The 27,828-nt window shown below is 43.2% G+C and overlaps 1 protein-coding gene across 1 annotated transcript in view; it reads left to right on the forward strand.

Annotated features, from left to right (window-relative positions):
• The window catches only part of LOC142082648 (synaptotagmin-16-like), a 39,898-nt gene extending 12,831 nt beyond the window's left edge, over positions 1-27,067 (forward strand). Inside the window, exons 3-6 of the mRNA XM_075150881.1 lie at positions 6,425-6,681; positions 10,628-11,071; positions 12,150-12,339; positions 24,276-27,067. Of these exons, the coding sequence (XP_075006982.1) occupies positions 6,550-6,681; positions 10,628-11,071; positions 12,150-12,339; positions 24,276-24,589 (1,080 nt within the window). The 5' untranslated portion in view covers positions 6,425-6,549 and the 3' untranslated portion in view covers positions 24,590-27,067. The remainder of the gene's footprint in view (positions 1-6,424; positions 6,682-10,627; positions 11,072-12,149; positions 12,340-24,275) is intronic.
• The last annotated feature ends 761 nt before the right edge of the window (positions 27,068-27,828 follow it).

Consider the following 27,828-nt stretch of genomic DNA (forward strand, 5'->3'; position numbering starts at 1 on the left):
CTTCAGCTGAGCAGATCCTCTGGACCTTTCTGGGTGGGAGGGATGAAGGATCTTCCGAAGGTGCTGAGTCCAGATTGGGATCATGGCACTTTCATACCTTCTTTAGACTCTGCCCGAGACTTCTCTTCTCCTTGTGTTCTCTTACTAGACCTTTTACTCGTATAGCTGATAGTTTTCTTTTCTTACAGAATCAGAAATCTGTAAAAAACTTAGGCACACAGCAAAGTTGAGCATCTCAGAGAGCCCTGAATAGCTTCTCTCCCACTCAGCCTTGACATATGGCAAAGTCTTCTCACATCATGTTCTTACATGAGATTTTCCTTGACCCTCTGTTTCTGTTATCAATATCATGACAGTCTGCACTTTGGACTCATCTAGCTTTAACTTTTCACCTGTTAAAAATCTTTGTAGTAACCTGAATAGAGCTTGGAAAGAGGAGTGCACACTGCAGGAAGGAAGCGTTTGGAGGGTGCTCTGGGGAGCTGAATGGCTTGAATGCCAGCTCTGCCCACAGCCTCTCTGCAAATCACCCTGTTAATAAAGAGCCTATTTTAGTTCTGGAAACATGGAGTCTTCTCAGGCTATTACCCAGCATGTGGTAAATTAAACAATCTTGGCCTGATTGCATAATGTCACTCGAAATTTAAGATTGTTTTTCTCTTTAACCCCTGAAATTTACAAGCCATTTTTGTTTAGATTTATTGTAATTAGATAATGATTCTGCTCCTTTGAGGCTCTTCTAGGAAGTTTTTTAGCACTTTTTGATGGCTAATCTCAAAATAACCAGGAGCAGAAGCACTGCTCGGTCTCCCTGCATCTGGTTTGGTTCAGCGTGAAGGAGCACATGGTGCTGGGGTACTGCAGAGGGATTTGGAACTGGGGCTGTAGCAAGGGCCAGGCAAGAGGATTACTGCTGTGCGAGGACAAATATGCCTCAGTCCCACTAACTCGTATCTCTGCTGCTGTTACTGTCTTTCAGGAAGAGGGGTTTGAAAATCACTTCTAGCAGCTAGGAGGATTTCAAGTCCAGAAGTACCTAGATCCATACTGAAATCCTTTCCTCCTCTGGAGGTTCTTAACTTTCAGCATGTGTTTATATACAGTCTAAAAGAAGGGATCAAGTTTCTTTCATTTTGGAAAATCACAAAAACAAGACATGCTTTTTCTTGTAAAAGCACAGTGATTCACTGCAGTCCACAGAGCAAACATCGCCTTGGTCAGCACAGGTAACAGGCACACATTCAACTCTTCATCTCAGAGTTTCTTGCTGGTTAATGAACTCTGTAGTGTTAATTTAGCAAGATCTACTAGGCTCCATCTTTTAATTCTGGGAACGTGTTTTAGGAACTGATGAGGCTTTCTTTAGCACATTGTAATGCTTCATAGAAATGAGAGATTGTGTATCATTGAAAAAGAAGAAATAGACTGTAGGTTAACCAGGCCATTTACCTGCCAATGTGAGGGGGGACTTCACAGTATTTTCCAGCCTGATTTCCAGTGTTTGATGTGTTGAGCTTTCCCTGTGTCTTTGGAGAGATGCTTCCATATCCCAGTACTTGTTAGAGTTCTATTTGGAGGTGATGCCTATCCTTTTATCTGACAAAAGTCACGGTGTCTTCGTAGCCAGTTCTTCAGCCTTGAATACAGACTTTTCTGATTTGTTGGTGATTTCTGTTTCCCAGTATTCCCCTTGCCTCCTTCTTGGCTTGTGGGCACATGTGACACAACAGGGAAAGGTTGGGGACAGGACTGAAAAAACCAGGACTCCTTTAGTGTACAGTGTTATCTGCCCTTAATTTTAGAATTGGCTGCTATTGCTCTGTAGGGACTCTTGGCTAATTAAAGTTCAGATAGTTAGATAATGCTGTCTCAACGTATATCCCTGATGCTGTGCTGTTTATTCATGTCAGGTATTCATAAGACAGTTGACATTTTCTTCCTTAAATATCTCTCAGGTAAATTACAGGCATTTTACGGCTCTGACCTTTTCCTTTACATGAAGAACTTCTGTTTTGACCATTTTTTTGTGAATAGAATCATAGAATCATAGAATCGTTTAGGTTGGAAAAGACCTTTAAAATCATCAAGTCTAACTGTTAATAATGTTAGAACGGATGTAATTGGAGAGGTGTAGTTGTTCTAGTCTCTATAGTTGGGCTATTACCTGTAACGATCCTCTAATACTGGTATTTATAAGTGATTATCTCTTACCAAACTACTTTAAATTTAAAGAAAAAGCCAGACTGTTTCACGAAATGGTTTTGGTGAATCACCTCTTCACTTCGTTTCCCCGAATACTACATTTGCTTTCCTAACACATTCATTTTGTGCCTGAGTCTTAGAGAGATGGCTTGCTCTATTAATATATTTCTGGAGTTCTCCTGTTATGAATAGCCTTTTATGGCTTTAATGTAGTTTTTGAAAATTCCTCTATTATTGATCTAGATATTATCCCAGCAGGAGTCAAAACCACAAGACAATTGTGTGAGGATAATTTCTTACTACAGTAGCATTTTATTCTGAAAGCCTGCTGTGTGGTGTGTGCTTTGATGGATGACCCACTGTTTGAAATGTGTATTAGACATTGGCTTGCTAATTAAATGCCTTAAGGAGCGCCTGTACCCATTCAGTCTCAGTAAATTTGTGGAATTTCTGTTATTTTATTTCTTGCTTACGTTCTTCTGTTTACTTCTTTCTGTTTTCTGACTTTGTAGAGAAGAATGGGAGTAATGGCAAAAAATCAAATTACTTTCTACCCTCACTTGAGAGTTTCAGCTCAGGGCAGAGGCGAGACAATGAGGACTCTTGGTTTCAGGACTAGGTCTGCCAGATGGGAGGATGAGGAGAGGAAGAGGTGGGTTTTGCATTTCAGAAGGGAGTGAGAAGAGCACTCACCTGAAATTTGAGAGATCTGAATTTGGATCCCTCTTTCCTCCTGAAAGACCATCTCCCACATCTCAGAAGAGGACCATAGTTACAAAGCTGTGAGGTGCTCTCAGACTTCTCTCTTGAAGTGCCCGTGCTTGAAGCATTTTACTGGGAGAGAGAATGTGAGACCGTTCATAGTTGAAGAAAGGAGATAAAGTTATTCTCCTAATCTCTGAGCTGTTAAATTGAAAGAGTAGCCAAGGAGAGGGACAAGGACTTCTGCACGCTTCCAGGAAATGTTTCCTGAATATAATCCCCATTCCCCTTGGCGTTGTGTTTTTTGGGGTTTTTTTGTTTTGTTTTTTTTTGTTTGTTTTGGTTTGGTTTTTTTTGTTGGGTTTTTTTTGTGGAGCAGTTATGGTTCAGAGACAGCATATTTGCTGCTAAGGCCAATCATAGAATTTCTTCTACTCAGAAAGATTTGGGCTTTTTGTTCTAGACAGAGGGATATGTAGAGAATCATAGAATGGCTTGGGTTGGAAGGGACCTTTAAAGATCATCTAGTCCAACCCCCCTACCATGATCAGGTTATTCCTAATCCTGCATCCAACCTGACTTTGAACACTTCCAGGGATGGGGCATCTACAGCTTCTATGGGCAGTGTTCCAGTGTCTCACCACCTCATAGTAAAGAATTTCTTCCTTATATCTCATCTAAATCTACCCTCTTTCAGTTTAAAACCATTACCCCTTGCCCTATCACTACAGGCCCTGGTAAAAAGTCTCTCTCCGTCTTTCTTATAAGCCCCCTTTAAGTATTGAAAAGCAGCAATAAGGTCTTCCTGACACCTTTTCTTCTCCAGGCTGAACAATCCCAACTCTCTCAGCCTTTCTTCATAGAAAAGGTGCTCCAGCCCTCTGACCATTTTCCTTCCTGCTCTGACAGGTCCGTGTCTTTCTTGTGCTGGGCGCCCCAGAGCTGGATGCAGTACTCCAGGTGGGGTCTTACAAGAGCAGAGCAGAGGGGGAGAATCACCTCCCTCGAGCTGCTGGCCACACTTCTTTTGATGCAGCCCAGGATACGTTTGGCTTTCTGGGCTGTAAGCACACATTGCTGGCTCATATCCAATTTTTCATCCACCAGTACCCCCAAGTCCTTCTCTGCAGGGCTGCTCTCCGACAATTCATCCCCTAGTCTATACTGATATCAGGGATTGCCCTGACCCATGTGCAGGATTTTGCACTTAGCCTTGTTGAACTTCATGAGGTTCACATTGGCCCACTTCTCAAATGTGTCAAAGTCCCTCTGGATAGCATCCCTTCCCTCAAGTGTATCAACTGCGCCACTCAGCTTGATGTCATCTGCAAACTCGCTGAGGGTGCACTCAAACCCACTATGTCATTAATAAATATATTGGACAGTACTGGTCCCCATACGGACCCCTGAGGGACACCACTTGTTACTGATCTCCATTTGGACATTGAGCCATTGACTGCAACTCTTTGTATGATGTCTTCCAGCCAACTCCTTGTCCATCAGATAGTGCCTCCATCAATTCCGTATTTCTCTAATTTAGAGACAAGGATATTGTGTGGGGCCATGTCAAAGTCCTTACAGAAGTAAAGTTAAATGACATCTGTTGCTCTTCCCTTATCCACTAATGCAGTCACTCCATCGTAGGCAGCCACCAGATTAGTCAGGCAGGGTTTGCCCTTTGTGACACCATATTGACTGTATCTAATCACCTTCCTTTCATCCATATGCCTTGACGTATCTTCCATGATATATCTGTTCCATGATCTTACTGGGCACAGAGATGATTAGTAGTTCCCAGGGTCCTCCTTTTTACCCTTTTAAAGAATGGGTGTGAAGTTCCCCTTTTTCCGGTCACTGGGGCCTTCACCTGACTGCCATGGCTTTTCAAGTATGATGGAGAGCAGCTTAGCAACTACATCAGCCAGTTCCCTCAGGACTCTGGGATGCATCTCATCAGGTCCCTCAGCGGGTCTCAAACCTGATCTTCTCCTGCAAAGGGTGGGACTTCATTCCTCCAGTCCTTGCCCTGAGATTGCAATTGCCGGTGAAAACTGAGGCAAAAAAGTTGTTGGGTACCTCAGCCTTCTCCATGCTAGTTGTCACCAGGTTCCCTGTCTCATTTATCGGGCAGGGAATGAAAACATTGATTCATCTAAACCAAAGCAAACTAATTGTTTTCTATTGAACACAGTAATTATGGAGTTGGAGACCAAATTTGAAAAAAATGATTGTTCTATAGTAATGACCATCTTGAGAACAAACCTGCAGGTTTGAGAACAAACAAGCAGGTGGCCCTGCTTGGGCAGGGGGATGAACAAGGTGATGTCCAGAGGTCCCTTCCAATCTCAACCATTCAGTGAAACCTTTAAACCCTAAATAGCTGTTTCATTCTGTTTTCATTACTGTCATCGGCTGTCTGGAAGCACAACTTGTTTTCTTTCACTGTAACTGCTCCTTGCTTATTTGAAAGAGATGGAGGCAGAATCTAGCTCTTTGTGTTCCTAAAGCAAGGCCTGGCATCAGATGCATTAGGAGGAGGAAGGTCCCTGGTTTTCTTCTAAAAGTGCTTGCAGAACACATTCAAGGGCAAACCATGATGTTATTTTCATCTGTGTCCCTGCACATGTAATTATCTGTGTCACTGCACCCAGAGAGCTCTCGCTGGTGCCTTCAGGTAGAGAAAAGTGCCCTGTGTTCAAAATGGAGACTTCAGTGGTGCAGGGAAGGAATCTGTGGTCTGAACCAGAGAAGATTATTTTACTCTCATTAATTAACCTTACTTTAGCCCATGGAGTAAGTGTGTAGGATCAGCTGAATTAAAACTAATAAAAGCAGGCAGGAAATTAGGGAACAGATCTCCCCTCAGTTGCCTTTGGGACAATTTAGCCCAAACATGGGATTTGGAGATTCCTACTTGGTGTGTCGGGCTGGTCATGTGCATCTAAACCCTCAGGGATGGGTGATAGATAGGTTTGTGGTGGCATTCTGTTATCTCCATTAAACTTGTTTCTTCACCAGTACCATCCCCTCAATGGGGAGGGCAATGCTAACTCCTGTCCTTTCCTCCTCCTTCTCCTCCTGCATAGAAGGAAATTGCTGATACCTGTTCATCAGGCCTATGCCACAGCATTACAGTTCTGTAATTTATCTGACCTGTGTTTTCATGGAAGCGATTGCTTTGGGGCCGCAAAGCAGCCCCAAGGCACTTGAGTATCCCAAACACTCCATTAATAATTGCATTTGGTGGTTAACTTCTTCAAGTAAAGGCAACCGGTTTCTCAGTTCAGGATGGGGTGAGAAACAGCCATGTCCACTCCATCAAATGCTGATTTATACAGCATTTGTTATTTTATAAGTTTAGTGCTGCAGTACTCAGAAGTAGAAACTGTCTCTTGCATACACTGGAGATGAGGGGGGGAAAAAAAAGAAAAGAAAGGAGAGAAAGGCACATTTTGGGAGGGAGAGGGGGAGGAATTTATTCTAATCCCTCTGAAATTATTTTCTTGCTGAAAATTGTTAGATCTGGATGGACTAAGCCAACTAAGTTACCAAGACAACCTATCCTATCGTGAAGATGACCGTGTATCTGTTGGTTCAAGAACAACAGTTGAGAGTAGGGGCGCTGGGCAGCATAAAGGGCCTAGGATGGAGTCCAGCATTGCCGATGGCGTTAGCCGGCAAGCCACGGAAGGACGTTTGGAAATGGAGACAGCATTTACCAACCAGGGATTTGAAGTAAATGATGCTACTGACAGCTCATCAGCTTGGAGCCCTGAGGTATGGTGAATTGTCATTTATTACACACGGTGTAAGCTTTTGAAGGATATTGGGGGCCAAAAAATGTTAGGGGAGAAATGAAGTGAAAAATTGATCAGCACAGCACAAGATAATGGTACTCCTGTGTGCATGTGTGCATAAATGTATACCCCTCTCTATGTGTTTCCCCTTTTTCTTGTATTTTACCTCTTGCTACTAACACTCATTCAGAGAAGCTGTTTTATTGCTTGATTTCTGACTGCAATCTTTGAACTGAAGCTGGAGCCCTTAGCGGCCTGACAGCATTTACTGTCATTTAGCAATGGCCCAGGGCTTTGTTACTGGCTATTTGTGCAGGGTGTGTGTCTAGGGACATGGTGTGTGGTCACTGGGTCAGATCTGTGCCTCTTTTTCTGGGTGGTTTCTGTGGCTTAGACAATGGGAAGCATATGGAAAGCTGGAGGCAACTGGTGGAGGTGGCCCGTGACTTGGCCAAGTGACCATCACTCTGGTCCCCATTCATACCAGGCATCCTTCCAGAGAAGGAGAGAGCCTGAGAGCTCCTCTGCTTTTGCTTAGTTCTGTACCTTTATTTTGAAGCCTCAAGAAAACATGACAGATTTTAAAGCGTTGTAAACACCTGATGACTTAGAATCCCCTTTTTCTCTTATAATCTTTCTGCATGATGTGTTGGTTTTCATTATTATTTTACCACAAGATTAAATTTCTGAAAAAATATCAGCCTGCATCAGACATATAAAAAGAACAGCTCAAAGGTCGTATCTTCTGCCTCAGTTAAAAGAGACTGTTTTTCAACTGTGGAAATTAATACCTCCGTCACACTCTGAGCAACAAGGCTTTGACGGAAAGGTTCCTTTCCTCAGAGCATGCTGCCTACAGCCAGTTAAAGAGATGGAATGCAGCTCCTCGGTGCATATGCTCCAACCCTAAGGCGTGTTTTGAACAGCGTTTTGGTTTGCTGCACAAACCAGTCCCACAAAATACTACACAACACACGCGAACTCTGCACAGCAGCAGGCCTGCCCTCTCTTTGCTGTGTGCCTCTGACGTGCACTGTTTGTCTGCCCATCTGAGGCTCGTTTCTCCTTTTCCACATTTGATGTACATTGCCGTGGTTCACATGTGCCGCAATGTCTTCAGTGTCCTCTTATATTTCTTTGGAATACATCTCTTGTTTTGCTCCTGGTATCTACATTTTAAAAACGCAAAGAATGGTTATAACTTCAGGGGGCAGATATGCCAAAGTCCCAGTTTATCTGCTACAAGCAGCTTCTCATCCAAAGATATTATGTGGATTAATGAAAGACTTTTTATTGCAGGAACTAAATGTTCTGACATGCCAGAAATGTCCAAGTGCTATTATGCTCCACTCAAAGGACCTCCCTTTAGAGACAAAAATGATAATTTTATGCCCCTGCAGTGGAACCACAAGTACCATTTCAAGCCTTGTCCATAATTAGCTGCCCTTTCAGGTTTCTCTGGCACAAATGGACTTATTTTACCTAGTGAAGTGGATATTGGCTGTCCTGAATGACCGGGTTAGACATAGAGTATCAATCAGTATCCTTGACTTGACATCTCAACAACTGTGCTGGGAAGAGGGAAAGAAAGAAATTCAGATGAAGTATCTAAAACCCACACTTTCCGTGGATTCCGGTTTAAGTGTCTGTATAACCAATACGTTCACAAAGGGCTCATAGTCCCAGCTGAGCTCCAAAAGCCAAGGGGAATTCTGTTCAATGACTTCCATGGAAAGAAGGTTGAGTGTCCGTAAGCTTTGTGTGTTGAAAACCTGTTCAGGGGTGAGTCCTGATAGCACAATACCCTCTGAAAGGGCCAGCCCATGAGATCTCTAAAGCTTGGTTGCCCACGGAAAGGTCACTATAAGAGGGTTTGGCATTTCTCTTTCCCTCTCTGCCTCCAGTTCATGCAGTTTTCTCTGCAGTGGATGTGGCCACAGCTATAGTAGCACAATTTGAGATTTCCTGAAATCCAGATCCTTTCTAGCTGTTCTGTCAAAAATCAGATAGCTGACCTTCAGTCTGCCCTACACGATGCCAGAAGATGAGATACTCAGCCCTGTTGGGTCAGGAAAGTGCCTCTTGGATCTTCGAACCTGTGGGTATATGATGACATGCGGGAGTTCGCATTCTCCGGCTCAGGCACGTAGATGAAAGCAACGTTATGCCGCAAGCACAGTTGTCTCCACACTTTAGCAGCAGTTCTCAAATGTGCCTTGCTTCCATCTCCTCAATAGCAAATACACAGATGAAAGTGGGGAGGGATGAACATGTGGAGGGAAACACGAATCAAGCGCAATCCCGTTATGTTTCCTTTTTAAATATTATTTCATCAACCAGACAGAAGTAACTTGACAGCTACACAGCAGCACTTATCATTTGCATAATATCACGTTCTTTCCAGGCAACCTGGCCTGCCTTGCTTTTTTGTCTTTGCAGCCTGCTGTTCTACAAAAAGGCATTTTTATGGGCAACCAAGTCATTTTGTGCTGTCCAAGCCGTGATTTTTCTCTCTTTGACATTACTTCTGTAAGACCTATGGCAGCAGGTCTCGATCACTAATTGCACACATGGACTTTTGTATTCACGTGCACGAATCCCTTAAACGCTTATGAAAATATGAGAAGCCAGAGCTTTGCACGTCATGGCAGATGAATCTGAGCACTTGAAAAGTAGATTGACAGGAAGTAGATATAAATTTTGAGGTTTGTCCGAGGTCTTGTTTGAGAGACATACCACCCTAGATGCTTCTGAAAGGAATTACGTCAGAAGTCCTGTGGCCCATCATCTGTACTCTAAACAATAAGATTCCTGTGTTGAAAAGAAGTGTTACTTGAAATGCGAAAGAAGATAAATGTTTGAGGAGGAGGGTGACTCAGACTGCTAGTGACAGGCCTTAATTCACTTTCTGGCTATTAACTGAAAATCTTTCCCTAATACAGTATATACTCATGTTTAAATACAAATCATTGATCACTATAGCAACCCCTTTATCACATGAAGCACATTCTAGCTCTAAGATAAAAAAGCACTTTTGAACAGAAACGCACACACCCACTCATCAAAAGGTAAGGTGAACATCCATGTTTTTTATCTTTTTTTATCAAGATGATTTTTGTTTTAAAAGTAGATAAAAAATTGTGTGTGAATTGGTCTGCACATGTTTTGATTGTTTATTTTGAATTTTTATTCTGAATGTATTAGTATCCAAACTGAACAGAAGGAACAGATGCTTTTCTTGGGAGATTTAAAAAGGGAATGAAGAATCAATATGTATTTAACCAGACTGTTTTTCTCAATTATCATTGCTTTAGCTGTAGGAAAAGTATTGAATTATAGTGTAGCATCTAGAAATGGAATTTCCATTCTGCAAGAAATTCTGACATGGTGATTTCCCTTCCCATCCAGTTGAACACAGTGCTTAATGTTTTTAATTTCCAACAGAGTGAAATATCCAAAAAGTTAGCATGTTTGACTGAATTGTTTGATTTCGGTAATGTAAAAAAATCCATTTTGAAAAAATTCCAGTGTATGTTCAAAGTAATAGGTTAAGTTGTTTTTTTTAATCAAATTAAACCAAAAAGTTTTATTAATGCCTCAAAATTGACGTGAATGATTTTTTTTTCCCTGTGTAGAATTTTTGCAAATTAACAGTCTCCTGCAAAACACTTAGATGTTGATGAAACTTTTTGTTGGAAATGTTTCAACAAGTGCTGTTGCTTACTAGATTGTACGGGCAATATTACACAAAATTCAGGCAATCAGCTGACACTGGCTTTTCAAGAAAGAGTGGGATCCTTGTTTTGCAGAGCAACTGCCTACACTTGCAAGCATAAGTGAAGAGAATATTTTTTTTTTAAGTAGAGTTGTGATCACACAGGCAGTTGAACTCCAATGGAGGTTTTACTTCTTCCTTCTCTTTGCAGGAACGTGACGAAGTGAACAGTGTGCCAGCTCATCACGGTGCTCATGAGCCCATCTGTAAATGTGGTGATCTAGATGTCCTCTTCAACTATAAAGCCTCAAGCCAAAAGCTAGTAGTTACAATCTTGGAGGCCAGGGATATCCCAGACAAAGACCGCAGTGGTGTGAACACCTGGCAAGTGCACACAGTCCTGATGCCTAGCAAGAAACAGAGGGGTAAGACAAGTGTTCAGAGAGGACCCATCCCCATATTCAAGGACAAAATTACCTTCAGTAAGCTGGAGCCAGAGGAGTTAAGCAGCCACGCCATTCGTTTCCGCCTCTACGCAGTGCACAAGATGATTGGAGAGAAGATGATGGGAGAGCAGTTGTTCTACCTGAGCAACATCAGCCAGGAAGGGGAGGCAAAGGTGACATTGGTCTTGGAGCCAAGGAGTAATTTGAGCGTAAGTTTGATGAAAGAAATACGGAGCCCGTAAAATTGTTCATCTGGTGAATGGGGACCAGCTGTACCTGATATGTTTCATTTGGGGCTGTTAGGAGGCAACTGGTGGATCTGTCCTACTGTCACTTGAAAAGTTATAGTAAGGGCAACACAGGGCATGTCTTCCCTACACAAAGCTGTGCCTTATTAACAATGGCTCAGCTAGCAAGCTTACACAAAATCATGTAGATGTACTACATCTACACAAGTCATCAAATGCTGTGCCACGCAGAAATAGTAGGTTGGTCCCGGAACCACCAGGGCTAATTATATCTTAATTTCAACAAGGACAGTAGTTCTTGTGCACCGTTATGTTGGTGGACCTGTACTACTGCCAGTGCAAGAGCTACCTCATTTGGCACTAACTACTAGCTTGTGGATCTCTTGCGTTGTGCAGTTTCCATGTTACCAGAAATGCTTAGTAATGTTCCTTTTCATGACAGATGGAAGTGTAGAGGTGGGTCATGTGAGGAGGAACTGGCTGTGCTGCTTCTTAGTCTTCCATGCACATCACAGTTGTATCCAGCTCTGGCTATGCCAATCAATTTGTGTAGATGAGTTCTGTCATGATTCATTGTCTACAAAAAGCTCAGTGAGAGGTTGTGCACACGAAATGAATAAAACATCATACTCCGGGTGAAGAGGGAGTAGAGAGAGCATCATGGTAGCAAGGAAAGAAAGTAAGAAAATACGCAGTACGTGACAAAAAAAAATCCCAAACTGCAAAATGCATTCCATCCAAAAGTCATTATCAAGGAGATTTACTGTGCGTTTGATGTAGTAGGATGTATGCTTATCTCAGAGGCTTTGATTTACACTAGCGATAACACATTATGCAGAGTTCCTCATCTTTAAAGAGAAAGTTCAGAGATGTGTTTTTGTAAAAGTGATTCTCTGATTCTTTTGGTGCCCCATAATAATTCATTCTTAGTCGTTGTCATTTCTTAAGAGAGATCTTACTAAACAAAGGTACAAGATATAAATTAAGGGAGGGTGATGGTGAATGTCCTGATGAGACTTTTGGTGTTCTTTCCCTGCAGAGTGCAGACTCTCAGCTTAGTCTGTCAGCAATCTCTCACAGTGATAGCGCTTCTTCAACACAGTCCCTGTCGCATGGAGGGGTGCCAGAGCTGCTCGTGGGATTGTCGTACAATGCCACTACGGGGCGGCTGTCAGTGGAGATGATCAAAGGCAGTCATTTCCGAAACCTTGCAATTAATAGGCCACCTGGTAAGTACTTTCACTGCTATTAAATAACACCATTGAGTCAAAATTTGCTTTTTATTTTCTTCCTCAAGATATTAAATTATGTAATTTCTGAGCTGAGTTTCCTTGCAGAGTATCTGATTGAAAATTAAAAGCATTATTTCAAATACGTGTGCTGGTAAATTTTACGGTGTAATTGGAGGCAATCATATGAAGGCACAGCTGACGGGACAGTAATACCTGAATGTCTCTCTTGTTGCATATACCTTTGCAACATCTGATTATGGCAAAAGTGCTATTATACCCAAAGCATAGAGTAATTCTCAGCAGATCCGTAAGAAGAAAGAAGTACTTTTCAAGTGATTATATGTTACCATGTGACCTACAGAAGCCCTGCCTAGTGCCATTAAGTGTTTCCCAGGGCTATACTTTGTTTAGTCCCCTTGCTGTGCTGCTAAGCGCTAGGTGACCTGGTGCTTTGGGCCCTTTGGGGATCCTGCTGCTGTGAATTATCCGCTGCTGCACAAAAAAATCTTCTGCAGAAAGAAGATTTGAAAGTTGTTCTTCTGGGTAGCAACAGTTGAGTTCCCTTCCTCCGATACCTAAAGGAAAAAATGTAGGTTTAGTTAGTCCCTGAGCTGTAGTTAGTCCTTGAGATGGGTAGTGGATGGACGGTGCTAATGCCCACAACATAGATGGGGCCATGCAGCCATAGTGCATGGTGTTACCTGCTTTCTGCTGGTGTGCCTCATTCAGGGGTTGAAAGGCAGTGCTGTATTTATCTTGTATTGTCCTTTTGCCTCCTGTCTGAAACCAGCAGCTAATGGCAATGTGAAATAACATTTTTTTTTCGGTGTGTTTGCTTTTTGTGATGTTGTTGCCTGCCTGTCAAAGGTAATAACCTTTGACAGTTCCTTGCATTCACTGGATTTGACAAAGTATCTCCAGCTTGCAAAATGCTAAGATTGCTTTTGCAAGATGCTGTGCTCTTTGGCCCAGAGCTAGCAAAATATTTATGTAATATTTCAGTATATGGACGTGAAAATTGAAGTTTCTACTAAACTACACTTCAGTATATTACAAAAATAATCTGTGTCATCAGTCAGTCCCTCAAGAATTAAGGGCAAGTCTATGACCCCAGTCTGTGTAGCCCTAGCTAGTCTTGTATTAGCTGTGGCAACGTAGGTCTCCACGTGAGTTACTTAAAGACATGTTCTTGTTTGCATGTACATGTTTTATTAAAAGGTTTCAAGTTGGGACCTTTTTAGTAATTTAAAGCGAAGGTAGACTAAGACAAGAGTCTTACCACATGCTCTAGCAAGCAAGCTCGACTGTGTTTGTATATGCTGCAGTGTAGATACAGCTGAAAGTTTTATTCTCAAAAATGAAATTAAAGTAGTCCCAATATAGGTCCAAGTTAATTTGCTGCAGTTTTTTCTGGCATGTTTTCATGTATCTACCTGAGGTATTGGAGTTTTGTCTCTTAACTGCCTAAAGGTGAGTATTATGCAGCACTTCTCTTCTTAAATCAGGCCCTGCACAAGTTGTCTTGTATCTGGCTGAGTCGGGCATCTGTAATGCCCCACTCTTTTCCCATAAATGAAATGTCTTTACTGCAGAGAACTCAAATAAGTGCCTTCCACCTTACTACTTGCAATATCTTGAACAAATTACTGACGTTTTTTGTATTCTTCTAACAAACAGTGGGTGCATATTTTATAGCTCCGTGTGTTGCAGTAAGCTGAGCAACCCTTAACTCATTGTTTGTGAGTGCTGGGGAGTTGTGTCTGTCCTGGGCCTCTGGTGAGATGGGGTTTGGCAGATTAGCCGTGTGTGCCCAGGTTAACTTTCAGCATGGGAAAGATCAGCTGCCTTGATTAGACATCCTGTTCAGCTTTTTAGCTGGTGGGCACACAGGAGTGCAGTAGCTTGGTTGGCAGCATCTTTAAACCTGAGAAGCATTTTGTGTTTGTTGATGAGATGAGAACAGGAACAGGATATGAGAAAAAAAGGCATTCCTTGAATGCCTTTTTATTTTAAATTCTGCCTGAATTTTCCATTTCTGTGTTTGTAGGGCTTCACATAAACCTAGTTAAATCAGTTTGATAAGCTGGCCAAAGTCTTCTGTCAGCCACCTAAACTAATAGTCCTGACATTGTTTCACAACAGTTCTTCCACCTTTGCTGTTAAGGCTATCTTGAGTTGTTTCTTCGCATCTGTTCTGCATCCAAATCAACTTCAGCATTGTCAGACCAGTATCTCTCAGTGTTAGATCAGTTATTAGGTGAAAGACAGAAATCCATAAATGATTACAGGCAAATTCCAAACCTATCACGATCTGCTGCTTTTATTCCAAGTCGCATTGTTTCTTCTACATTCTGCATTGTTCTTCTGCGCCTATAAAGTTCCCAGTAGTGTGGTGAGAAAAGGAAAACCCAGTGAAGCAGAAATTGAAAGAAGTTGAAACGAAGGAAGAAAAGCAGCACTTGTTTCAGATGCTTGAGTAGCAATTCACTGATAACTCCTGCAGGCACTGCAGAGGAGTGCTGTGAGGTCCAATCGTTACTGTCTGAAACATGCTGGTGGCTGAATGAGATGCTCGATAAGTCCTTCACTAAGTGAAAACTGAAACTGCTATCTCCCTTTCTGGAGGGTGAGCAAATAGCCCTTGTGTTTTCTCTCTACCTGCAGTTCTGTTGTTTGAGGCTCAGAGGGAGTGATTTATTTCTTTAAAGTATCATGGCGATTTCAGACATAATAGTGCTTTGGGACGCTTAAATACCAAGCCCAAACTGCTATTCAGGGCATCCATTTATGGTAAGACTGAGAGAAGTCTATGGGCAGAATCCATCTCCATTTTCAGCCCTGCATGCACAGAGCCTATACAGTACCCATATGCAGTCCTGTCGCAGCCCAGTGGCTTTAGTATTGGCTGCTGCTGGTAGCTGCAGCTATGGGGAATGACAGGAGAGTCTTGCACGACAGCAAATTCTCCAGCTGTGTTTTTTGCCCACCTTGACCCTCTTCTCTGCCAGCTGGGGTCCTGCACAGGTGAGCTCAGCATCTCCTGCAGCGTGCGTGCTTCCTCCTTGGCATCCTTGCACTGTGTGCAGAAGAAGGAGCTGGACTGGGGCATTGGTGATTTTAGGTGTTAAAGACTGCAGAGGCTAAACCAGATGGTTTTCTGGAGAAGGAAAGGAAGATTGTGCATGTCTCAGTTTTTCCTGGGCACATCTTCTCTTTCACTTAAACTTTTAAACGGGATGCAGAGAGTTAAACTGAGTCAGGTAAATATCAAAGTCACGGGTGCTTACATGAGTAATAACTGGGTTAGGAAACAGCTGGACAGCTTACAGAGACTTAAATCTTCCAGGCGGTGTCTTCTCTTCAGGTCACATGTGGGATTTAAGGATAGTTTCCAGGTGTTGTGTCCAGGTATTGTTCTGGGGAACCTGCTGAGTTACAGGCCTGAGTCTACAGTCCCTGATCACACAAATAGATCCATTATCACTCAGAGCCCTCAAGAGTATGGCTGCAACATCGGTCTGTAAATTATCAGTGTGTGCCAAAAAGCCTCACGTAGAAAAACATTTACGGTTTTGTCAGATGTGGACACCCTAGGTATTTTAATGCAAATGGTTTGTGTGCTGTGCACCTCATTCTCTTTGGTTCTTGTAAAAATCATTAACCTGTGCTAGCATTTTCTAGGCGTTCATATTTTGGTCTGTGGTATTGTATCTTCTTAGAACAAAACCCAATGTGTTCGTTTAAAGGATGTTTACTATAAAAAAAGTAACAAGAGGAGCCTACACCACTGGCAGACACGTCTTTAAAAATTTATAACCAGTTACATACTATGTGCATGGTTAGTGGTACCTTGGGACTGTAGTGATGGACCAGGGATCATTTGCGCTAGTCAGTGCATAAACACGCAAGAGAGATGGTCTCTGCCCACATGATGTTTAACCTTCATCAGCTGCTCTGCTGGGTGCAGCTCTCTCTCCTCTAATCCAGCCTTCGTTCTTTCCCCTTCTGCATTTCTTTTGGGGTTTACGTCTGTGTGTAATGCAATTTGAGAAGTACTATTGTAAAGATATTCCCTCGCCTAAGAAAAGTCCTCCAAGCTTTTCAGCAGCTGCAGAATTAATCAGACATAATAATTACATCCGTACACGATCATTATTATACCAGCAGCATATTAACCCCATTAAACAAATACAATAGCATTAATGCTGGAAAAGACAAGAGGGAGAGAACAAGCTATCAGGATTTCTGTTGGGAACAGGAGAAATTCTTGAAGTAAAGATTTGTCTGAAAACAAACATCTACCTGAGCCGCAAATAACAGTGCCAAGAAGTATGGAAAATGCTCCCATAGAAAAACTAGGATCCTTACGCGGTATTTCTTGCTCTGGTATCAGAGTGCTTGAAAGCCATTAGTGGATTTTATTTTATCGACTTGTTTGTGAGGGAAGGAAAGTTATTATCCCTGTTTCATTCCTGGAGAACTAAGGCACAGGTTAATTTCTTTAATTGCTTCCACTCAGACCAGGTAGCTGAATAAAAAAATTAACTTTTAACCTGCATATCTGGTACTGAACAGAGAGCTTGCTTGAGCTCTGTAATTCATGCTCCCATCTTATCAGTAATAAAAGGGGGATCTGTACCAGAGCAAGCGGGGGCAGATTCAGTCTGGAGAGCTTGGTTAACAGAGCAGTAGAAGTGCTGGGCAGCTACTCGCTGCTGAGTACTTGTCAGTCGATCACAGTAAGCTTGTACAAGACCACCTCTCCTGCATCTTTTCACTGCCCGTCCTTGAATATAGCTTGAATAAACTTACAGTAAGATCAGCTGAGAAAGTTTTTTTCAGGGTAGTAAAGATGAGGCCAGCTGTGAGGAGCCCCAGAAGGATGTCTTGTAATGAGCAGCTGGGCAGTGAGGTGGAAAATGAAGTGTGGATGAATGTAAGGTATCACATGGGGGCAGGGCTGGAAGTCAAACTTAATCTGGATAGACTCAGAGCCACTTGGGAGTGAAATATTAGGCTTATAGTAAATAGCTCCAGGAAAATGTCCACTCAAGGATCAGCAGCAGTAGTGAAAAAGCACATCAAAGGTTAGGAATACACAGGGGACAAAATGAAAAATTGGTATTTGACTGAAAATACACAGTCAGCAGTCTAATGAATACCATGTACGGTTCTGGCTCCGTTCAAATAGAATATGGCAGAACTGGAAAGATGCGGTGAGGAGTGACAGAGACAATCAGGGGTATGGGAACAGCTTCCAGCAAGCTGCAGCTGAATAGACTGCACCTGCTACGATGCTACGACAAAGGGAGACAGGGGAAGATTTCACGGAGGTCTATGAAATCATAAGTGTCGTTGAGAAAGTGAATTGGCAACGGTTATTCGTTGTCTCTTCTGATACAAAACCAAGAGATCATAAAATGAAGCGAGGAGGTAGTGGATGCTGAAGAGGAGACAGCTCTTCACTTACGCTATTGAGTATTCACTGCAGAATGTTGTGGATGCTAGAAGTCTACTTGAGTTTGGTACAGCACAGGGCAAGTTCACAAAGAAAGATCCACCGAGGACCATTAAATATGAAGACACTGCCTCTGACTAAGGAAGTCCTTGAGTCACAAATTGCTGGAGACTGGGAGAGTATTTGGGAGACAATCAGCATGTGCCATATTTGCCATATTTTTATAGACTTACTAAGGCATGTGGTATTGGGTACTGCGGGGCGGATGGACTGACTTGGTACAGCTCTTCCCACCACATGTGAGACCTGGGACTGATGAGGCTCAGAAAAGCGAGTCACAAAATAAGGGACTTTCAAGGAGTGAACTTGTGAGATTTTTGTGGGGGATGTTCCATGATAATTAGATGTCCAGTGACAGTGTGCAGTTATCCAGTAATTTTCTCAATAGTTTTGTATTTCCAAAAGGTCTATGAAGAGTATAATCCATGTCACACTTGCTGTGTATAAAATGAAGATATTTCTGAATCAATTGAGTGCATTTGAAGTGGGATGTATGGTGATGCCTCTCCCACTCCCATAGCTGTGAACAAGAAAAAAAAATCATTGTTCCCCACTCCCCAGCCCTGCCCACCACCCCAAAACAAGCAGAAGACAAAGCCATTGCTTCCAGGGTAGAACTCTCCTAATTCCAAATTTCAGTTGGAGCTGAATGTTTAGTGCAAATCTGCAGTGGCTCTACAGAGCAGCGTTTGCAGGAGATCTGATGACAGGCTGTGTAATAAAGCCATACCTGTGGGCACCGCTGCTGGAGGTGAGAAAAGCCCGGCTTAAGCATCCTTACATCATACCGCTACCGTTGCCATTGCTGAGAAGCTGTGCATTCATGCTTTCTGGTACGCCCTCGGTTAAAGTTCCCACCCCCTCTCTAAGTCAGCAGCAATGCATAAAGCCCACTGTATGTTGTGGGAAGTGTTGAAATGCCCTTATTAGAGGAGAGTCACCTTATGCATCTGGAGAGGTGTCTGTGTTACGCTTTCCTGTGTAAGCCTGGGTTAAAGCTGCACCTCCTCAGGGCTGGAGAGTGCAGGGAGGTGGTAGGCTGGCTCCACAGCCCAACGCATGGCCCAGGTGAGGGCTGGCACTGTAAAATGGAGTGGACATGGGCCATTGTGGCAGCAGAAGAGGATCACCAAGGAACTGAGCTCGGAGGCTCTGTGGAAGCAGCTCTTCCTGGAAGAGACCAGGACATTGCTTCCAGGGAGCCCTCATCTCCTGCCCCTCTGCAGCCCGTCTCCTTGCACGACACAAGTCATTGATGCTGGCAGCTCCCTCCCCTCAGACCAAATAGTGCTTCCAGGGAGCAGTGCACTCCTTTCTGCTGCATTTTAAATTAAAAGCGCCGCTGGTCTGTTCTCCAATGACTCACACATCATGAAGGTTGCCAGATCCCAGCCTCTTCCTTGCGTGAGAGCTGCCAGCCAAAGGAGAGGGGATCTGAGCAGCAGAGACTTGCTGGAATAAGGGAAGGAAAGTTGTCTCCTCAGCCATGTAGTAGGCAGCTCTCAGCTCTTGTATGCTATATAGAGTAGACCACAAGCTGCCTCTGGCCTAATACAGACTTTCACGATGTGGGTTTGGGAACAAAAGCTTGGGTCTAATTCCCCTCCCTGCTCTTTTCCCAATCCAGCTGCAGTAAGCTGGGGTCACAGTGTATCTGCCCCACTGCCGGTTTAATGGGGAGGTAAAGCCATGCACTAATGGAGCAATGGGCTTCTGGGTCTTAAACCGAGACCTCGCGTTGAGCTGTGCTGTACAGAGTAGCACAGAGTTGAGCTCTGGGGCTGCTTTGCCACGCAGTGCTGCCGTTTATTATGTAGGCTAGGAGCGTGGGCATGCCAGCTGGGTGAAATTAAGCTCTAGGCCCAAGGCTTTATTTTACTGCGGGTGTTATTAGTCTGGATTGCAACATGCTGACATGGTTATACTGCTTTTGGAAATGAGCTAGCTTGCCTGGAGCACGGGTGGGAAAGTCCGTACAGCACTGTGTTGTACCCTGCAGCCCACAGACCCGAGGGGTCAGGAGTCTTTGGTTGTTTATTTCCTTTCTAAATATAAATTCAAGCAGGGGATTGGACGCTTTTGTATTGTAGTGTTTTTGTTTATGGGTCAGCTTTATTAATAGCGGTAGAGCTTAGGGTAAATGAAAGCAGAATGCACGCTATGGTCCCTGCTCTAAAAACGGGAACATATAAATTATAGTTGATTATTCCCCTGAGTTGTCATTATCAGTTAGTTCCCTTAGAAGGATGATGACAGAAACGGGTCATTACAAGAATCGCAGATAAACTGATTGCCTTTGCAGATGAGCTCTCAAGAGGTGTTTTATGGTTGGGGCAGTGTTGATGGTGACAGAGCAGTCTGCATGAAGAGAGGTTGGCCAAACCCCTGGAGTAAGATTATGCAGCGCCAGCCCAAAATGTGTCTGGCTTCTTGTGGCATTCCTTGATTTAGTGCTTTTCACTCTGGTATTAAATGCAGAGGTGTTGATATTTTATGTATACGTGAACATTGTTCAGTCCACTCATACCAGAGATGAAAGATGAGTTTAGAGTAGAAGCTATCTGTAGCAAGAACTTCTGTTCCAAAGCCTGTATGGTGAACGCGGTGCTAAAATTGGCCTCGGCAAAATTAGACTTGCTTCTTCACAGACTTTTGTGTAGCAGTGGGCAAGCTGCAGTCTCAGACACTCCCGGATATTAAGAGGTCTCTCTCTTCTTCCTGTCGGTGAGATAGGTGCCTAAATAGAAGGTGAGCACTTAGGCATTTTAAAGAATGCAAGCCTTAATCTCTCTTCTCCTTTTGTGCTTGACAGAGGTGGCATGAAAGTAAATACACTGAAGAGCGTAAAGTGCTGAGATACCACAGTAATGAGGCCATTACTGAATCTGAGCATGTAATTAGATGGAAAATGTTTGCCTTCGTAATGAATAGATGCTCTCACACATACATTCCTCAGTAAATTTTCAAGTTCATCCTTGCTGTAGTTCCACTAATTACACTGTGTATCCGGAGATGGATTTTCTTTGGCAAAGCCAACCGAAGGGGAGAGCTTTCCATCTCAGAGGACCAGACTGGACCACAAGGAGAATTAGGACGTGTTTCCTGATGGAACACCTAAAAAGTTGCTGCAAGGAACACAATGCAGTAAGGGCAAACCACAATCTTAAAATGTAGCTAGTGAAGCAGAATAACAGCTCACCCTCACACGTACCAGCTCTGCAAAGCAAATTTCAGATGCTAAATATATTATCCACACCTACTCTTTTATTTCTGTTCAGGCAAGCTTGATTCTTTTGGCTGGTAAAATACACCCAGTGGAATAAATTTGAGAAGAATTAGAAGCCTGATTTAGTTGTCACTTGCACTGGTTTTGTGCCTGTGTTTACATGGGGATGAATAGGGTTCCTGGCATTAGCTCTGCCCTGAGTGTAGTCTCCTTCCAGCCTGCATGTTCTTGCCTGATCCAGATGATACCTGCAGAATCCCCACCAACCTTGGTTCTGTATAGACAGGGCATTGGTGCAAGAATTATGTAGCAGATCTGATGTGTATTAAAGAAAAAGTCTAATTTTCTGACATTGATCTCTGTTGGGTTTAAGTCATTGGTCGTACGATGCTCGGTTTTCTTTAAAGCCAGCTATATTACTCCTCACTTGCAGAAGTTGAGGCCTCAGTCAGGGATGTGACATCCTAGAGTTTATGACTGCAAGAAACTCATCCATTCATTGCCTGGAAAATTAACTGGGACACCCTGAAACAGCATCCTATGAGGTGTTTTAGCTGTGGCACTTGCTTTAGTGTTAAAATCTAAATAATCTGTAATTGTAGCATTGTCTACTAGATCTTTTCTGAATTATATCATATGCTGCTTTGATGGTATTGACTATAACTTGGTTGTCTCTGTAGGGGACTGCTTAAACATATGTACCTGTGGTTAGGTGTGATGAATCCCACCTGAGCTGCCAGTACTGGCAGCGGTCAGAAGGAAGGATGGTAGCAAGGTTTACCGAGGTCCTCTCCCCAGCTTCTCAGAAAACCCGGTATAGGCATGTGTGGGTGACCTTTCCCTGAAGCAGCATGGGAAGATAAGCTAAAGGAGAACTTCATTTGCCGTTAGTTGTGTTGCACGTTGCCGTGCTCAGGTGGGATAGCAGTGGGAGTGTTAGTAGCAGACCTTGGCTGCATACTGCTTCTATGCTCAGCCCATCCCCTGCCCCATCACAGCCGGGGAAACCCTCCCAGGAGCTGCCAGGGGGTCCAAGGGCAGGACCTTTCCAGTGCTGCTCCATGCCCCAGCTCTGCCCTTGCTGACCATTCCCAGCCCCTACTGTGATCCCAATCAAATGCCCTCACCTGCAGCAAAGCAGTTCTCAGAGGGTAGTGGGAAAGCGATATGACACCAGGGACATCTAGAGAAAAATGGAGGTACTGGGCCAGGAGCAAATAGAGGGGGTCTCATCTCCATGAATTTCTGGGTCTCAGCACTCACCTGTCTTGCCTGTCAGCAGAAATGAGCCCCTTTGGCTTTCTGCCTGTAAATGGGATCAGTTTGGAAAATGCACTGAAATTATGTAGAAAATGTAAGCTTTCAATTTGAAAGAAAGAAAAATTTTAAAATTCGAACAGGGAATTAGCTGCTTGTTTGTATTTAAAAATCAGCTGGTGGAGATTTTTCACTAATTTGAAATCCCCTCCTCACAAAAAAAAGGGTGGATACATTAAAAAAAATCCATAAAACCCCTACTCCCCACTTATTTTTATTTCCAGGGAGTTCCCCGCAACTTCAGACCAGCAACCAGTACTTCCACATGAGGAATGCTTCAGTGCACGTTATGGTTTGTCAGTGCAAAGCAAAGTGACTTCTCTACGAGTGCTGCAAGAGATTGTGTCTGGTAGTTCTCTTGCATGGTTTCACATTGACTTGAGCTAGAAGAGAGAGTCCTGTCTTGGTCTTTGTGTTTCTGATGGGTCTGAAGTTGTTACAAATTTCAGTCCCTCAGCACTACCAACATTGAATATTACTATGGGAATTAGTCCACCTCTTGATAAAGAAGTTCTTTCCTTCCCAGATACAATCAGGAAACTTTTTCATGTCAGAGCTCTGCTTTTCTGTCTAACGAGTAGGTCTTTGTTGGCAAGATTTACTTCATCTCCAGTGTTACACTGGGAGCCAAGCTGGCACCCCCAGCTAATGATTGGGCTGAACTTTCCCCGCAGTAACTCGATAGCTGTACAGCTGTGCAGGCTCACAATTTGCTCCTCAATTGTCAGTCTCCTGACAGCTTTTTCAGTGGAACAGTTTGAGAGGAGCGGAGAGCCCTGCTTTGGAGACACAGAAGTGTTTTCACACCTGAAGTGTAATTTCACACCTTGTGTTGCTCAGTAGATAAGTGCGTAAAATAGCACATCAAACGGGAACAGAAGAGGATAGACACGCTGTAGACAAGAGATGGAGGCTTGTTATTTATTTCCTATCTTCAGCACACTCTGAAATAATACTCACTTACAGAAACCCAGGCACAGATTACAAAGGGGTTAGGAGGGGACTTTTCTAGCCAAGCGATCTGTTACTGTCATGTGCAGGGCGAGGTGAAAACTTACACTGAGCTGGGTCTGTGGAGCATTGGGAACACAGAGCTCTGCCTGAGACCACAGTATTAGCGACCACATAACAGAAGTGAACTAATTAATACAGGAAGCAACAAGAGTTTTAAGGGTGGATTTATGGGAACACTGACTTGGACCATCCCTTTCCTGTATCTACTAAGCATTTTTACTCCTTGTATTGACTTAAATAGTGAATAAAATTGACCTTGAATCCACCAAAAAAGTAAGATGAGAATTTGGAACAGGCCTTGATCATGCGAGATCAAAGAATTTCACTGTGTATGCAGGTTTTCTTTCCCTCTTTTTCAGGACCCTTTTTGTTTGCTATCAAATAATAGGTCATAGAGGCATTCTTCCAAAGGAGCGTGGTGGAGAGGCAAGTGCAGCCAAGGGAAACCCTGGTAAGACAGCCCCAGCAAAGCTTGATTGTGAGGGAGAAGAAGGGGAGGTGAAGACACACCATTTGATGTGGAGAATCCATAGAGATGCTCATAGTTTTGGTTAGTCTTAGACAGGTTTGCTAGGCTTGGGAACCAGATTTCCTGCTTTTTCAAGAGAGTAGGGCTGAAACAGGCATCAGTTTCCTTCCTTTTTCTCCCCAGCTGAATATGAGGAAATCCAAAAGGTGCTTTCACCTGCTTCTCCTCATTCCATGGACTTTACTTAAGGAGAGCAGTCCAGACCTCATCTGTTATTCACTGCAGACAAAGCTGCTCTACTTGGAGTTTTTTGGCTGTTTTTTGACTGCTTGGGGCTTTCATTTAATCTGTCACCCGTGCCAAACATGATTTCCTCTTCTTTGTCCTAGACACCTATGGAAAGCTCTGCCTGCTCAATTCTGTGGGCCAGGAGATGTCTCGCTGCAAGACTTCCATCCGTCGAGGACAGCCCAACCCCGTCTACAAGGAAACTTTCATCTTCCAGGTTGCCCTCTTCCAGCTCTCTGATGTCACGCTAATGATCTCCATATACAACAGACGCAGCATGAAGCGCAAAGAGATGATCGGCTGGATTTCTATGGGCCAGAACAGCAGCGGAGAGGAAGAGCAAAGCCATTGGCAGGAAATGAAGGAATCGAAGGGGACGCAGGTCTGCAGGTGGCACACACTACTGGAGTCCTAGTGGTTACCAGGGCAGCCTGTGGGTCCTGGGACGATGGGCTGTCTTCCCTTGTTCTCAGTCAGCAGAAAACAGCTATCCCATGGCAAGCACCATGCTCTGGCAGGTCACGTACACTTTAACCTGACTTTTCAGTGTCAGCAGTCATGGGTATTAAAGGTGGCAAGGCCTGGGAAGCAAGTTTAGTTCTTGCCTTTCCAGGTTGTCCTGCATTTTCTACATCCAAATAATTAACCTTAGGGAAAAGCACTGGGAAAACCTACAAAATCCTCTCCTTGGTCATTGTCTCGCTCATTTTGTCATAAGCTTAATCATCACAGACTGACTTTGATGTTGTTTTCTTCTGGGGAAACTCTGTCTTCCCTCCCAACCTTTATTTATATTAATGAAGTTTGCAAATATTCTTGACACGCAGATAGCTCACAGAAAGGCTAACCTGCATGCAGATCACATTCTCTCCCTTTTATTATTGTGTTTCTAAGTCCTAGAAATCAGCATTTGATACTACTGTAGACTGGATGATATATTTTTCAGGCAGCGTGGGAAAGCACTCTTGAATTCTCTGTCAATTTTCAAGTGCCTAGGCATTACTACTTTTCTCCTGTACTAACAATTGACATTAGGACTAAACACTACCAGTATTTTTAATTAGGCATTCTGTGCACTTGTTAGCCTGCATTGCCATAGGTTTACACAAGAGATAACTAGCATCCGTTTTATATTGCAATTATACAATGCATGTTTAGATGCTTACTTGAAGTTCATGGCTTCTGTCATCATGAATACCAAAAAAGACCAGGACAAGCTGCACATCCACCTTTGTGCCTGAATCACTCTTTTCTGCATCGTTTTGCCCATCTGTTACTTTGTTTTTTAAGTGAGGTTCATTCAGAAAAGCATTTCTGTGAGCGTTACACAGGAAAGCTTTAGATCCATGATTTCTCTGCAATTCAGTTAAGCACAACTCAGTTTTCTGAGGGCTCTTCTTCAAATGTGCTATCCTGTAACATCTTCTTGGAATCTGAAAGGGGACCGTTTTTGGCACGCTGAGCAGTAGAGGATGCCAGACCATGTCACTTCATCTTCGGGGCGAGCTCCTCTGCAGGCAAGGAATAGGATCCAGGGGACCCCCCTAGAGGGGCTGCTGGCTCTGCTGAACTAACACCAGAGAAAAGTATTACGCTTCCTGCCTCTAACTGAACGCAATGCAAGGAGCAGGCTTGCTGGATGAGGTGATGACACTTTTATGTAGTTACTTTTCAGACTATATTGTCATTTTCCATTTTAATCTTTTTTCCTGTCTCTGCGAGTTGAAGTCGTGGAGACGATGGATAGGGGACATGTCTTAGTCTGCTACTTGACTATTGAAAGTTTAGCAGTTGTTAGCTGTTGCGATGCTGTGTGCGACACAGCAGATGTTAATCGTCTAGTGTAGTGATGGTACGTAGGCAGTAGCGTGTTGAGATCTTCAAATACTATCAGCTGCCCAGTCTCCTGTTCCCCACGCTCTCCAAGAGAGGACTGGCATTTCCCCATTCCTGCTGATGATAACAAGACACAGGAAATATTTTGCTGAAAAGGTTTGTCTGTACTGAATCACTTCATGTTTTGTTTTTGTCATTTACTGAGACCTGGCACCAAATTCTCCCTCCTGCTGCACCACAGTCGTCTCCTTCCCTTCAACGGTGCTGTGCAAATCTAACTAGTGCAAATTTTGGCACTGGCTGTTTGACCAAAATTGAGCCTCGGTGCTGGTTTGCATCACATCCAGGCTAGCCAGACCCTGCAGGGCAGTGGTGTGATAGACACAGGTTATCGCTTGGTGTGATACACACAGGCTTTGTCTGTCCTCACGAGGCAGACAGAATAATCTGCATGTAGAAGGACTTCTGGTATAGGTGATACAAATTATTCTACAGGCCATGGTTTTATATATTCTTATCACTTACCTGTCTGAGCATCATGTTTCCAGTGAGACTGGTATCCTATGCAGGAGGGTTGTCCTCCACTGCCTAGATAAGCTGGCATAATATCTGCTTTGCACTACTAGGGCTTTGTATCACAAAGCAGGGTCTAACCCAAATGCAGCTCAGCAAACAAATACATTTTTGACTGCACTGTTAATGCTGCTGTATTACCGATGCAAGAGAAAATGAGCATTTGAGTGGTAACCAGCAGAATAGAAATGTTATTTTATCATGTACTTTTCTTCTGCAAAAAAAGTAGAGGAAACAGCCCAATTCAAAAGGTGCATTTGCTGATTTCAGTTGTTTTCCAATCTCTGCATCTTTTTTCCTGAACTGCGTAAAATGTACATACAAGTGTTTATAAGTAATTTTATTATCTGGGATGTGGATGTATAATAAACTTATTGAGATTCTCTTCATAACTCCTTGAACCTGCAAAGTGTTGCTTATGCTTAATGATTAGCTAAGGGAAAAGAATAAGTTGATAATATGTTTCAGCAGTGAACTGGACATAACCCAGATTTATAATAGTGTGATTAAAAAAACATTCTTGGAAAAGATCATTTTGAAAAGCAATGAAGTAAACTGGTTTTGGACTTGCATGCTGTTTTCACATCAAGATCTTTTCTGAAGATACAGCATTAAGGGAATTGAATTTTAATATATAATTTCAGTGTAGAGTATTGGGAGTCAGAGGAAAGCGAGTGAAAATAGCTTACTTAGAGTAAGTTAATCTCTGAGCACATGTTAAAACTTTGCTCTCAGATGGAAGCAGGTTGCTGCATCCTTGCAACAACATTTTGGCCTGATGATTTATCAGAAAAATTTGGAGGGAAGGGAAAAGGGATGAGGCAAGGGGAGCATTGGGGTTTTGGACCTGCTGCTAAACCTGTTGGCACATCTGTGCCTTGAGCAATGCGTTTGTGGGGTTTATGAGGTTCCTGCTGAAGAAATGGAGGAATTCAGGAATCTTCGGATGAACACAGTGCTAGGGGTGCTCATGCTTGCTAGCTGTACTTTGGGATTTTTGTTGCTTTTGTGGTTTATTTTTCTTTTCAGTATCGACTGTCTGTGAAATGAAGGCTTTGTAGCAGCTCCCCCATACTCCAGAGCTCCCGTAATTCTTCCTATTGACAGATTGAATTAGTCTTTGCTAATATTGATACAGGCTGGACTTGTGCTCATGGTCTTACTTATGTAAATACCACTGCCCTTTCAGCACCTTCTTTAACCCCTTGTTTCCTTTGGAAGTGGCTGACAAGACTAAATTTCTGG

This window comes from Calonectris borealis, chromosome 5 (genome assembly GCF_964195595.1).
Source record: "Calonectris borealis chromosome 5, bCalBor7.hap1.2, whole genome shotgun sequence".
In the NCBI taxonomy this organism is placed as follows: Eukaryota; Metazoa; Chordata; class Aves; order Procellariiformes; family Procellariidae; genus Calonectris; species Calonectris borealis.